Genomic DNA, 15,328 nt, shown 5'->3' with positions numbered 1-15,328 from the left:
CCTCTGAGGCAGAAGCTGCTGATGTAACAGCAAAACGTAGGCCCTCTTGGAAAAGAAATGGATTCAGTGATGCACATTTGGACAAGCTGCTTCTAAATATTTGATTAGTTTCTGCATGGAAAAACTAGCTGTATCATTGCTTGCTGGATCTAGCTTTTTAGAGCCAGTTGTATTTTGCTTTCAGTATGCTTTTCCTTATCTTTTAGGATTTCATATTTATCTACAACATATGGTCCAAAAGTCATGAACCATTTATAATAATGTTTCTTATGAATTTTAGTTGAATAATTTAAGGGTGCTGGATTCAGATGTTAAAAACTCAGTGTGTAACACATTAGTGAAGTGTGCCAATTTTTTTGCAACCAAAAGCCTCTTATTTATGGCTGCCTTTTGCTATATATGGATTTAGACTCTGGTACATTACTGTCATAGATGTGCAATGGAACAGCAGTCAGTGCCAATTCAAAGTGACTTTGAACCAAGTTACAATGAGGAAGGGTTGAAGTTTACACAAAAGCCGAGCTTTTTCTATCATTTCCAGTCATTCCATTCAAGAAATAATGAGAAAACTGTGTTGTGCCACAAGATTTCTCACCTATTCCTTCCTGAGGAGTGTCACAGAAGAATGAATAGAGGGAGGAACGGGGAGAAAGAGAAGCAACTGGGGATGCTTCAGGAATTAGTTTTTTTGTTAATTCTGATATGAGCTGTTCGGATCCACACCTCCCAAACTAATGTCTGGACTGGAATATAGTCATGCTTTGGATTTCACACTTTCCCAAATCTAAGCATTTCTTTGCACAAAAGGTATTCAATTTGAATATTTCTTTTAAAAAACACACATTTAGGAATGTGTGTTTTGGGAGAATATGCATATTTGAATACAAAATTCATGCAGTAGGATTCGTGCTCCCTTGCCCTATGTGACCCAAACACAGGTGGTAGAATCAAAAAGAAAGGTCTAGTATGGGTTCCACAGGACTACAAGCCTACTTTGCAGGGTTGGCTAGGGAACCACTCTAATGTCACAATACTCATGCACTCCGGCAACTTGATTCTATGCTTCACTGCATTGAGGCAGCAGTAGCAGGCCATAACATCTACCCTAAGCAACCCAGCTATGGAACTTTACTGTGCTGAAGCAGGCAGTAGCACCACATGTCAGGAGTTCTGCCTACACTCAAGTAGAACCCTGGCAGAGACACATGCCCGACTGGCATGTTCCCTCCCTCCTGGTTGATCGTTCAGAGCTTCATAAGCTTTCTTCAGCCCGAACATCACAGCGACCAATGCCAACCAACACTGGTACACTTAGGGATCCGCAGAGTTTATGCAACTTGCGTAACAGACCTCAACAACTCAGCATTTTGGCTAATCTACTTTATTTACATAGAAACACACATGGAGCACTGCAACATGGCTCCCTCTCTCTCTCTAGCATCAGACAGCAAAGAGAAAAAGAACAAAGGACAAGTCCCACTTCACAGAACACAGTAACACAAACATCCTGTCTCCATCACTTCCCACTCTGTGGAGTCAAAACACATACCGTCATGTGAAAGACAACAATCCCATGACTGCAATCATGGAGCAGGAATTCTAACACCACACTCCAAAAGCACTTGCTAAATTGACAGGTCAAATTATGGGTCAAGCATCCAAAGCATTACTTGATTGGAGCTGTAACAGAGACACTTCTTTCCATTACGATAGCTAGGTCTATACAAAGAAGAGCATGCCCCGCACTTCAGAATGTAAAAATCTGGGTGTCATAAGGAGGAAAACTAAGCTCTGGCAGGATGGAAGTTAAAGAAATTTGGGCTGTTATCTTCATATGGATGGACCTTACCCTTAAAAAACAAAAACCCTTCAGTTGCTGGTGTTTGGATTTTCTCTACAAAAATTCAACGCAAATCAAAACCTAGGATAGAATGGATACATACCAGCATTTGTAAGATACTGCACATTTCGCATCACTCCTTCAGTGTAGGCCCCAGCCTCGTAACTGTCCATCTCACCAGAAACAATATGTGCCACTCTAGCCACACGCCCTCGGATGGCACCAGCTGCACGATCTAAATCATCGGCATCCTGTTCTCTTAGGGCAATGATGCATTTGTTTACATCCTCAAGGATATGACTTTCTGTGTGAAAGAGAAACAGAAAAACATGATTATATAGACCAAGCTATCACTGAGGATATATGAAATTAATCAAACCAGTCCACTGGCATGTAAGTTAACATTTCACTTATGTCAGTGCAGGCTGGTCCAAACAGCCTTTAGCTAACTCTGCGTAAAATGTTCATGAACACCTGAAGCATCACACATTTTCCATCCTTTCTCACACCTTTTTGAGGGGGCGTGTCTTTTAAAGCTTCCTTCCATTTATTTCATTTTAATATGTTTGTTTGTTTGTTTCATTACATTTTTATCTGACTTCTCTCAGCAGTTCTGTGAAGTAGTTTAGGCTAAAAGAAAGTGACTGGCCCTGGGCCATCTAGTCAGCTTCACAGCTGAGTGAAGGCTGGAGTCTGGATATCCCCCACTTGAGATTAGTTTCACGTGCCTCTTGACTTTTTAAGGTTAGCCCATGACATGATGGTATCTGAGGCAGAAAGATAATGTACAATCTACCCCTGCCTGGTTAAACAAAAACAGAATAACAGTTGACAATATTAATGGCATCCAACAATCATCTCTATTTATGCTCCATCACTTCAGACCAAAATGTCAAACTTCATCCCACATAATAAACTTACAACCTCCAACAGAGACTATAGATCATTTTTCTTGCATCTAGCCATTGCCATGTAAATTACAAATATTAAATTTCAATGTTCAAATAATAGGATGAGAAGACTCATGTTGATGCCTAACTTGCTCTAAAGCACATCTAATCTCTGGAAAGGAAAGCACAGCAAAGCAACAGGACCCCCTTACAAATGGAAAAGTGACCCCTTAATACAAGGGAAGACTTAGGAAAATTGCATTGAGCCACCAAGATCTCATGGAGTGGGGCAATCCTTGACACTTCCCCATTGTTACTGAAGTGGGGCTGGGGATCATGTGGGTCTCATACACTGTCAGTGTGAAGGTACTTTTTGTATCTTCCCCATGATACAAAGATAAATTCTGTTTCTAAGATTTCTACAACAGCCAAAAATGGAGAGGAAAAGGGATAAGTCTTTACTAAAATTAGTGTCTATTAATAAGGAAATTACCAGAACCAAGGGACCTTTTTGACTTATTTTAGGAGTGCAGCTAATCACTACTCTGGTTCACAGACTTAAATCTATCCTCCCAGAGATGAGAAAAACAGTAAGGAGTATTGGACAAGAATATAAAGACAATATATTCTACATAGAAAGAGAATAAGAAAGCAACGGGCTTATTGTGGTGATTCTGTAATCATTAGCATTCATATAGCATTTCTGAAGCATGTCATATACATTTCCCTCAGCAATCTTTACAAAGAAGGTCTACAGTGCAGAAAGAGGGCTGAAGATGAGATTTGAATTAGGTACCTAGTAAGGCTATCTGGCTCAGATTTACTCAGATCTGATGGGAGGCTTCACTTAACAGTTAAGTAGCAACATTTTGCACTGGCTGCATCTTCAAGGGTATCCCTACATAGATTCATGCATTCATTCAATCTGGAAGCCTTCCAAACTTTATGCCTTAACTGAACCACTTGAACAGCAGAAACCTCTCTATTCTTAGTCAGACATTGGTGAGAAAGGATTGTTACAATGCCTATCACCCCATTTATAGGTGGATGGGTGTATTTGCCACATGACATTATGGCCTGAGAGTGATTAGCCCAATGAGGAGAGGTGGTGACAGGCTATTAAGCCTGTTCTGTCCCACACTCTTCCCTCTTCTTTATTCAGCAACCACCCTCCTTCCCTTTTGCAGCATGGACCCACAGACTAGTTGTCTGTTTTCCAGGGGCTGAGTAGGATTTTTTTTGGGGGGGGAAACCCTAATTGGCTCTGGGTCTCCTCTTTTTTGCCTACTCCACACTGCTGGGTGATGTTTGTTGGTGTTCCTTAAATTTGGCTAGTTGGCATGTAGTCCAGGCAAGTGAGATGATTTCAGAAAGAATGGAACACTTATCTGAATCAGTGTTGGGTTGTGGGCATCCCTTAGTCACTGTTGTCAGGCATGGCCTGCAGGTGCTGGGGGGTGCCCTTTGGCCTGATGGACACATCGGGGTGAACGTTGGCCAATGGGGCCACAATGTGCCTGTTGGGCTCTTACACCCAAGGTCCACGCAGCAGGGAGGGAGGAATCTTAGGAAACCTTGTAGCGTGTACACAGTGTGAGACTGTTAACTTGCCCATGTGATGGGGGTAATTTCTATTAATGAACACCTGCCCGGACTTAATTTGATTTGGTTATATTGGTTAAATCTGACTAGTTAAAATTTGTTTTGCAGATCCTCAAGTTGTTATATTTAATAAATATAACCTATTTATCCACATTTGGTCGTCTTGACTCATCTTCCTGGTGTGCTGGCAATTGGATATATGTGCAAATCACGAGAGGTTTCTTAAAGTTGTCCAAGCACTTGGTAAACTACTACATGCACCTGGCAATCTTCTTGACAATTAGAGGGAGAAAGACCAAAAAATGGTAGCTAAACAACTTTTTCAAGGTCACTTGAAGTGACACCTTAAAAGTAAAGATGAAGTTTTGCATCTCTCCTGATAATGTTGTTACAAGTTTTCCATCAATAGCTAGAGGGCCCCAGTTAATTCACCAGCTTTTATAGGATGACTAAATTCACTTTGAAACAAATAGATGAACACTTAAATTTTAGGTTCCCCCCCTTGCTCCATTAGCATTATATGACTGCAGACATCTCTGCAATGTTTTTACTTCTTGTGCAATGTGAATAACAGAGTGAACATCACATCAGATTATACATTGCTAAGTGCTATCCATTTCAGAGATGCCAATAAAATATTGTCAGAGGATAATGGCCATCTGCTGCTCCTACATAATTGCTCAGGTGAAGACACTGGTTTCGTGGAAATATTCTATTGTAACTGCTTTATATCTGCAATACCAAACCCTGACACAAATGTGATGTCTACCCGTGGCAGTGAAATTTGTCCTCTGTGTCTTTGTTGGATAGTAAGTGCAGACTGACATTAAGGTTGCAATTCACAAGTCATTTAAAGCAGCAAACCTGCACCTAATCCAGGTTTGGGGCCAAGCTACACATTACACTTAACTGAATGTAGTGTACCCAATGACTTTCAGCCTTTTTTTGCTTTAATAGTTGCTTCAGGAGGGGTCAGGGAGACCAGGGAAACAGTAAGGAAGGGGCACTGCACTGGTTTCCTGTTCTAACTGATCCACTAAGTGATCACCCACAGATTTAATCATTATACAATACGGAGAGCAGGAGTGCAGAGACTGACAATGTTTTGGATTCAGACTGGGCCATTGGTACCCATATATGAATCTACATCTCAAGATGCAGAGAACCTGCAAGCAGCAGATAGTGCTCTGTCGACCATGAGATAATGATGCTCAGACACTCGATATTTATACTTGAGCTGGGCCAATCAAGAGGATTCTACCAATTGTAGGGAATGATGCTGCATGGCTTTATTCCCCTTTGAACCTGGATATTTTTGTGAGGCTGGAGCACACATAGTCCAAGGTAGCTCACCAAGCTAGGTGTCAGCTAGAATCCCTGGCAGATACAGAATTTTTTAAGGTGGTACCTGCTGAAAAGTGAGGAGTGAAAATGCTTGTTAGAGCAACATTTGAAATTATGATGGTAAAATAAAATATATTTGTTGCTAAACTGGAAAAAGTATGCCAGCAAAAATTTAAGGCTTCTTGTTGTAAATATATAGTCTGAAGTTCAAGATGTAAACAAGAGACATCTGAGGGAAATAAGAAGAGACCAGCTGGCTCATCAGTATATTCTTCAGTATATTCTTTGTGCTAACCCTCTCCTGTCACAGCATATAATCAAACTTTCTTGAGCAAATTCAATATCATTGCCTGGGAGGACATTCCTTGCTTTTAAGTACCTCGGGATGAGAAAGAGATTCACATCTGTTCTGATTTTTCTGTTCTGTTAATTTTTGTTTTGATCTCCTTCCACTCATCTTTATTAAGACCAAGTATAATAATTCTGAGTTGCCATCATCAATTCTCATTTCATTGCCTATCTTTTAGGTTATAAGTCAATTTGGCTTATGCAACAAGGCTGGCTGTAGATGGAAAACATCTATTAGTTGATTAATCTAGAGAGAGAGTCAATAAAAGTAAGTTGGCTGCAATCCATTCCAATCCACTATGAATCAGCTGGAATGCAAGCAGCAATCATTTAAATCAACATTTTCCCTACCTCATCAATATTTTTATATTGCATTTTAATAATGGTTCAGAGAAAGAGAAAGGATTTTAGCATTCAACAATATGCCATGAATTACTGTTCAGTGAGTTCCAGACTCATGTACTGCAATCCGATTGTTCAAGAGACCTCCTCATGTGTTTACTGAATGCACGAGGAGAAAGCAGCATCACACCTGCTGGCGGTGCCCCAACAGCAATATTCTAGCTGGTAACACCCCCAGGTGGCCTATTATAAAGTCTTTCCACATCTACCATTTAAAGTTGTATGGTTCCCAGGTTTTGGGGATATTTTGGCATGCTGCCACACAACATCATAGTTGAGCTACTGCTCCAGAATAATGTACTGAAAAACCCTGTTTTTTCCTCTCCTATCAATATGTGTATGTGTGTGAGAGAGAAAGATCCAGAATGGATCCTCAACATGTTCACTTGTGTGGCATGTGTGCAAGCATCCATTCCAGTTTCTGGGTGGAGGGGATGTGGTTAGTGGGTGAGGCTTGGGAAATGTCTGTTTTGCACAGCTACCCTCTGATATCTCGCAGGGAAACCAAAATGCTTGTTTACAAAGCTATTGTACTACCAACCTTACTGTTTGCTTGTGAAACATGGACCACTTATAAATGCCATCTCCAACTCCTCAAAAGATTCCATCAACGGTGTCTCCGAAAATTTTTACACATCACTTGGGAAGACAGGCAAACTAATATCAGTGTACTGGAAGAAGCAAAGATTACCAGTGTTGAAGCAATGATTCTTCAACATCAACTTTGTTGGACTGGTCATGTTGTGTGGATGCCTGATGATCATCTTCCAAAGCAACTACTCTATTCCGAACTTAAAAATGGAAAGCGTAATGCTGGTGGTCAACAAGAGAGGTTTAAAGACTGTCTCAAGGCAAATCTTAAAAAATGTAGTATAAACACCGACAACTGAGAAACACTGGCCTGCGAGTGCTCCAGTTGGAGAATAGCCTATACCAAAGGTGTCATGGGCTTTGAAGACACTCGAACTCAGGACAAAAGGGAGAAACATGCTAAAAGGAAGGCATGCTTGGCAAATCCACACCATGATCAAATCCCGCCCGGAAACTAATGTCCCCACTGTAGAAGGACGTGTGGATCCAGAACTGACCTCCACAGTCACTTACCGACTCATTGTTAAAACTGTGTTTATGGAAGACAATCTTACTTGGCTATGAGTGATCACCAAAGAAGAAGAAGACCCTCTGATAGGTTTGCCTGAGGAAACAGATGTTCGAGACACTGGTACTGAGTCAAAATATTTCCCTTGACAACAATCATTAGTTGCAGAAGAAAATCCATTGCAGTAGTCAGGTTCACCATAGCTCAAGCAATCACATGGTTCCTCTTCTAATCTATACTCCCACAAGGTTAGAATGCAACGTTAAAACCAAAATAAAAGGCTATGGTTGTGTGCATGCTCATTATCCCAACATTTACTGGCTGGAGGAACATGAAGGTATGTAAGAGATGTGACTATAGCCATGGAACTTTTCTCAGTTTGGGCACAACACAGCCATTAATATGGAAAGGAAAACCCTAGACTCACTCCAAAGATGCAGATAATCAGCTACAAATTCAATCTTAAGAACACTGAATCAAGGTGCAACTACAGCACTATAAAAAGGTAAATGTGGAAAGGCCATCACCTGTGTTAAAAACCTGTCAAACCTATGAATACATATAGTACTGTATCTAAACAGATCATCACCAACATCATCCCAGTATATATGCTGTATATGAATACAGTGTGGGTAGGACCAATGGCAATCTTCACATAATGCAAGGCAGCTGTCACCAGTTAAGCCATGGGCAGGCTATCTGTGGCCCTGGGGACACATGCACCTCTTGGCCTAATTTCACATAGGTGGCAAGAAGGGTTAAAACAGAGGAAGGGAGGAATGAGCAAGTGAGTGAGCGAGCTCTACCCACTTTTAGCCCTGGTTTTACTCACTTTTCAGTCCAGTTCCACTCATAGGAAAGGACTCCTGCTCAGTGGTAGAGCACCTGCTTTGCATTCCAAAGGTCCCTGGTTCGATGCCCAACATCTCCAGGTGGTACTCTCTGAGTGCTACTGCCAGTCACTGTATATATTACCGATCTAGATAGACCAATGGTCTGACTTGCTTAGCGTATGGCAGTTTCCTATGTTCCACAGGCATGTGACCCATGAGGAATACCCACAAGGGAGAGTGCCTACCAACAGAAAAAGGGTTCCCTACCCTTGACCGAAACCATGTCCTTAAAACTATGTAGAAAAGAGTTCAAACTGATAAGAGTGTAATTGACAAGAGTTCAAACCTTAAACTTTCCACAGTTTTAGCAAAACAAAAACAGCAAAAAGGCATGTGTTCAAGCTGCAGAAGGTGGAGCTTTTTAAGGGAGGGAGGGAGGGAGGGAGATTTAAGGGAAAGAAAGCATGCATTTAGCTTTATTTTACTCAGAAAGTAAAAAGAAAAAGAAAAAGTAGCAAATACCACTCAAACATCTATCTTGTTTATTTAGACAGTGGAAGATTGAGCCTCTTATAATTTACATACAGATTGTCTGTGCAGAATAATCCTCCTGCTCCTTCACTCTCCTTGGAAAGAGGGCATGCAGGGATATGAACTAGCAACTCTTAAAAACACATCAGTGAATTCTTTCCCCTCTGTTCCTCCCAGACTGAGACACCAAGGGTACAGTATGAAACTCAGAATGGGGCAAGAATCCCTGGATCTATCATCATTTGCTTACAATATCCTGGGGATCCTTAGCTTATCCAAGAGCAATTATACTCTACCATTTTGTTGCTATTCAGTTGTGTCTTAGAATAATTAGGGTAACCTCATTAATGTCCTGTGTGGTTTGCTATTAAGCTCACCAGTGGGGAGCTTAGAAAAAGTACCTCTTAGTCAATGATTGGCTTGTGCATATATAAAATATATACATATCCAGATGCTTTGTTTGGTCCAAAAGAATTGGACTAAAGGTTTGTTGTAGGGGGGAAAACATAACAAAGTTTTAAAGACAAAAACAAAATGCAATATCCTTTTGCATTTGATCAGGGAATAAGTGCTCAGGAGCCCAATGCAGAGACATGTATTGGTGAAAAACAGGCCACATTTTATTTGTAGTCCATGGCTGGTAGGGAGTGAGGGCAAGATTAGGAGACCAGAAACCCATAAAACCATGGTCAGCCTGTATAGAGAGGTGTAACAACACAGAAATGTGACCCAATGCTATGAGGATGCCCTCCACAATGACCAGTAATGTGGAGGGCAAAATTTCTTCCCATCTGTGTTAACCAAAGACTGCTCAAGTCATAGCAATGGTGCCCAGCCAAGGGAGAGAGGGCAAGTAAGCTGTCACTGAAACTGACTCTCTACTTCTTTTCTTGATGTGCAAATGCTCAGTAGCTTTAATAAATAAACAAGACTGTCATCTACCCCACTCTCTGCACACTGTGCACCTAGAATAATACTGCATCATAATGACACACTCTTGCAGCCAGTGTAGCATTGTGAGAAAACAGGATGGCATGGCTTGCCAAAGGCTGAGGCTGCTCCCAGGCACTTAAAGGGGCTGGGGATATTTCTGGAAGGAGAAAGATTAAAGAAAGAAGCTGCAGCCATTTCCGGTTAAATGCCTTACTCAGAAAACTGCTATGTTTTTAAACCTAATCAAGGTTTACAAATGTGTGTATGGGAGTGTTCTAAAACACATGTAGACAGCGTATGTAATCTATGCTGCTATGAGAATCACTATTGTAACACATGGGATATGGGAAACAACTGTACAACATTTATTATGGGCAGCTTCCCTAAATTACTACTTAAAACAGCAAATCAAGCTCAATAAATAAAATGAATGAAGTTTGAATAAAAAATGACACCTTGGTTGTTAAAAGATTTTTTTTTTAGTGAACATAAGGTAAATCAAATAAATGCATCTTGCATTATGCTGAAAAACCGTGTCAACTACATGACCATTAGGCCACAAAGTGAACACCCATATTCAGTTAGATTTGTCCCCCATAGTGGTAACATTTGATTAATTAAGGAACCTCATCTCACTATGGAATGGCTAGGGTGACATTTCCTTTCCCGTATCTTTTTATTTCTTTTTATTTTCTTTTATTTGAAATAAGAATTTGCTCCCATTCAAACTGCACTGAGATCTCAAACAGGAGTGGGGGAAATAATCTGTGAATAATATATATATATTTCCAGTGTTCTATGGGAGGCTGATTGATTGCCTAAGGAGATGGCTCACTCACCGTGCTTCCTTAACAGCGCATCCAGAAAGGTCAGCATTACCTGGCATGTGGTCATTCTCTCTTAAGATTCCACAGTTCAAAGAAAATTGCAGGCAAAAAACCCCTTGAGTTGGCAATAACTGACTTTATGTGTAATTAGTTGGCAAAGAATTGAAAAATTGTGTCCCATAGTTCTTTGTGTTGATCTAGCAAACACAGCTCTGGCTTGTATGTGCAGTATCTGAGCTTCTAGCTGAAGAGTTCTGTTTTGATAGGCCCTTCAGCTCTTTTGCAAGTATAATAAACTGACCAAATATCAGTTCTCTAAGAGAAGATAAGGAAGCTGCTGGTGGGGTGGGGTGGTGCAGCCCCAAACCAAATGCCTGATCTGATTTCTCTCAAGCTGTCTGGTCATAATAAAAATGTGTGGTGTTTTATGCAAATTCTGCAATATCATACCCTCCAACATTTTTCCGATGGAAATAGGGACATCCCATTCCAACATCCCATTCCATAATTTTACTATTTATACCGCACACATCTTACTGGGTTGCCCCAGCCACGCTGGGAAGCTTCCAACATATATAAAAACATTAAATATTTTTAAAAAGCTTCCCTATACAGAATTGCCATCAGACGACTCAGGGGTTGGATAACTCCATCCCCTCCAACTTTTCACCAATGAAAATAGGGATGTCCTAAGGTAAAGTGGGACATTCCAGGATCAAATCAGAAACTGGGACAGCTTCTCTAAATCAGGGATGTCCGTGGACACTTGGAGGGTCTGCAGTATGGTTACTGGATTAAGAAATGTAACCAAAATCATAAAATGCATTAAAAATACTAATTTAGGGTGAAATATATTTAGAAAGATGTATTTTATGATATTTGTACTTGAAAAAAGATTAAATGGATTTAGGAATGAAAACGTGTGCAGCTGACATGGACTGAAAGTAGATGGACCTGCCCATTGCGATTCCTCTCCTCCTTGAAAGAAGCTGCCACAAACCACACCCTTTGTTTTCATGATGTCATAGCCTTCTTCTTCCTTGCTACTCCCCCCCCCCCCCCCATTAATGCATGAAATTGTAGTCTTCTTTAAACAAGTATTTCAATATATTTTACTATCTGGTCAATTGTTAATCTGTATTTACCCAAAGATCAGAAAGTTGGGGGTGGGAGAGTGAGCCTGTAAATCTGGATTTTCAAATGTTGATAGTATGAGTATGTGTTTTTATTGTCCTGACATAATACTTTTCCTTTAGAAGAAAATGAGAAATAATTTCAATACACTCCTGTTCTGAAGGCTTTTTAATATACATAATCATTTTTAGAAAGTATGCTGTATAATAACAGTCTATTTCTACAAAGTCAGACTTAATGTTATGGGTATTTTATGGATTAACTACACTGGTGTTAAACCTTTTATTACAGCTACTAGCAAGTCATATTCAAACTGTAATGTTTAACATCCCCCCCCCCCAATCTTTCTGTACAGCTGCACTAAAAGTAAACCTAGAATTAGCATCATGTGGTGCACTCATCTGAAAGCTGGCTTTATAGGGAAAGAAGAAGAATGTCAATCAGAACTTTTGAACCACTGATGGAAAAGTAATTGCAAATAAAGATAAAGATAGGAAAGCCTAAGATCTCAATCATATTGCTAGCCATTGTCTATTTACAATATGCTGTGCAATTTGCTTTGAACAACTTGAATTTTCCCTGATTACTATCTTAATGTCTGTGACTTGTCGCAACAAATTTGAAACATAAGCCTGATCATAAACTATAATTTACTGTCACATAACCAATTATCCAAGCTGCTTTACCAGTGCAAGTTCTGTTCACTTAAACTGGGTTTCTATCCCTGGAATGTTAAGAGGATCAGGCCAGCAGAGACCGAAAACAGCATGGTACAAATCGAGCTTTTGCTGGCAGAATGCCTGTAGCCTACAGCTTGACCTTAACAATTCAGTTCATTTCGGTTTTCCTAATAAAATGTTATTTAATACAATGACACTAGCTACAATAAAGTTACAAGGTTAAAAGAAGAACAGTCAGAATTTTGGCTTTTAAAAAAACCAAAAACTCAGCTATGTGGGGTTTTATGTTTAATCCCAGAGAGCCAATTTGAATGTGAATATCTGAAATTATAAAGTAGCTGTAATACACAATTGCATCTAAGATGTGCTTGTTTACAGCTATTAATAAGGAAACTTTCCTTTCTAGAGGCAATATAGTTTAAACTCAAAGATCAGATCTCCTGAATGAAAAACAAACAAATATGCCATTGGCTTATGGAACCAAAAATAATAATAATAAATCCTGTTCTTGATTCTGCTTTTTAAACCAGAGAGGAAACGACACTGTTACTTAACCACTGGGAATGAAGATTACAATTCCCAGCCTCCTTTCTTCCACCAACAGAAGCATCCAGGATCTCTGGAAGCAAGCCAGTGTTTCCTTGCTCTCCATTGTATGGTAAACAACAAAGGCTGAAAGACAGAGAACAATCCCTGAGGGATAGCTCAGTCGGTAGAGCATGAGGTTCTTAATCTCAGGGTTGTGGGTTCGAGCCCCATGCTGGGTCAAAGATTCCTACATTGCAGGAGGTTGGACTAGATCACCTTGTGGTCCCGTTCAACTCTACAAGTCTGTGGTTGTCTTGGTAAAGGTAAAGGGACCCCTGACCAGTAGGTCCAGTCGTGACTGACTCTGGGGTTGCGGTGCTCACAGCGGCGTAGCGTGGGTAGTCAGCACCCGGGGCAAGGCAAGTAATTTGCGCCCCCTAACCCCTAACCATGGTCATTAATACTGACGGCTCTACTCTGGGGCAAACGGGTGGGCGGGCCCCGTCGGGGCAGGTGGGCAGCGTGGCGCTTGGTGCCGAAGCCTCCGCCCGCAGCACCCCATCGGGAGACCTGGCCGGAAGGAGCCTCGAGCCGGCTGTCGGACGCGGCTGAAGCAGCCAGGGCGGCATGGCAGGCGGCGGTGGCTCCCCGGCAACTCCATGCGGCCAGCCCTGCGCGCTGGCCGAGCCCCGCAGGCGAACGCTGCCCGTCGGTGAGGAGGGGCTGCCTGGCGCGCCTTCCGCAGCGAGCGCTGAGAGCCGCTGCCATGGGGCTCTGGGCGATTCCGGAGGCAGCGAGCGCGCCCCCCCAGAAGTTGCGCCCGGTGCGGCCAGCACCCCTGGCACCCCCCACGCTACGCCACTGGGCGCTCATCTCGCTTTATTGGCCGAGAGAGCCGGCATACAGCTTCCGGGTCATGTGGCCAGCATGACGAAGCCGCTTCTGGCGAACCAGAGCAGCGCACGGAAACACCGTTTACCTTTCTGCCAGAGTGGTACCTATTTATCTACTTGCACTTTGATGTGCTTTCAAACTGCTAGGTTGGCAGGAGCAGGGACTGAGCAATGGGAGCTCACCCCATTGCGGGGATTCGAACCGCCGACCTTCTGATCAGCAAATCCTAGGCTCTGTGGTTTAACCCACAGCACCACCCGTGTCCCTGGTTGTCTTGGTACTTAAATCCTATTGAGTAAGCTTAAGACCATCAAGTTTAGTGGGCTTCAGCATTCTTCAATCTGTGTCGCATTGGTGCAAGCCCAGGTCTACTCAGTTAGTAGATGGTCCACTCCATGCATTGCTGTCATGATTCAGGGCTCTGACTTCCCATCCTCAATGGAAGAGGCCACAGATTCAAGACTCTCTAAGGCCAGTAGGAAACTATGCCTTTTGACATTCCTACCACTTTGGAGTTCCAGCACCCTCCACCCTCAAGAGGTCATATTTATTACCTTTCTCAGGCTTGAAGGACTCCAGTTCAGAAGCCTTGCCTTCCCTCTCCCCTGGAACCAGTGGCTGCTGAAACAGCAGAGGTGCCTCTCACAAGGAGTGGGATTAGCTATCAAAGGACACTGCAGTTCTCTGTGGGGATTTACTGACAGAGAAGCATTAAAGTCTGCTTCCGAGTTTAGGTGGCATCCAAGGTGCTACCCACTTTCTTTGTTTGCCTTTGGTCTGTTTTGTGTGACCTTGCTTATCTGGATTTAACTTCTTGTGTGACCTTGCTTATCTGAACTTAAAGTCTACTACACCTGACTGTGCCTTGCTGGAACCTGACTACTGTTTTACCTGATCTTCCTTCCTGGATTTGTAACCGGGACTAGCAGTATGCAATCGGGTGACTCTTAAACCTGTGATTTGTACAAACACACACACACATGGGTTAGAACCCTGGCCACCAGCAAGAACAGAAGATTTGCATTGAAGTCCTGACCTTCTAAGCAGCAAAGATAGCCAACAGCCCTCAAGGAAACTACTTCTCTCTTGATCCCTTGGTTTTCTGCCTGATGCTGTTATCCAGAGCGCCTTGGGGGTGGTAAAGGAGGATGGGAAGGGGAAAACCTCCCTCCACTGCTGCCCTTGCACACTATCACTGCTGCTCCAGCCACTTCTACTGATTGAAAGGGACTGGTAAGGTTGGTGGGTGGAGAACTGGTTGGGAGGCCTTTGGGAGATTGAAGTGGATAGTGGGGGCTGGAGGACATTTCTATGAGCTCTCAGATTGACTTGGAGAGGAAAACTCCCCCCTCTCTTTTGGAAAGATCTCATATTCTTTCCAAGGCAATCTGAGGTGGGCTTGGGACACCCAGCTCTATCTTAGGTAATATCCACACCATACAT

General features: G+C 42.2%; 1 protein-coding gene across 3 annotated transcripts in view; it reads right to left on the bottom strand.

Moving 5' to 3' along the window:
- CTNNA3 (catenin alpha 3) overlaps nt 1–15,328 on the bottom strand; it is a 554,150-nt gene that overhangs the window by 129,414 nt on the left and 409,408 nt on the right. For all 3 annotated transcript variants that reach the window (XM_077930540.1, XM_077930541.1, XM_077930542.1), the window contains one exon: nt 1,944–2,144. In XM_077930540.1, coding sequence (XP_077786666.1) covers nt 1,944–2,144 — 201 coding nt within the window. The remainder of the gene's footprint in view (nt 1–1,943; nt 2,145–15,328) is intronic.

Source organism: Podarcis muralis, chromosome 6 (assembly GCF_964188315.1).
Source record: "Podarcis muralis chromosome 6, rPodMur119.hap1.1, whole genome shotgun sequence".
Taxonomy (NCBI): domain Eukaryota; kingdom Metazoa; phylum Chordata; class Lepidosauria; order Squamata; family Lacertidae; genus Podarcis; species Podarcis muralis.
The sequence above is the reverse complement of the archived record's forward strand: the minus strand, read 5'-3'. Positions and strand labels throughout refer to the sequence as shown.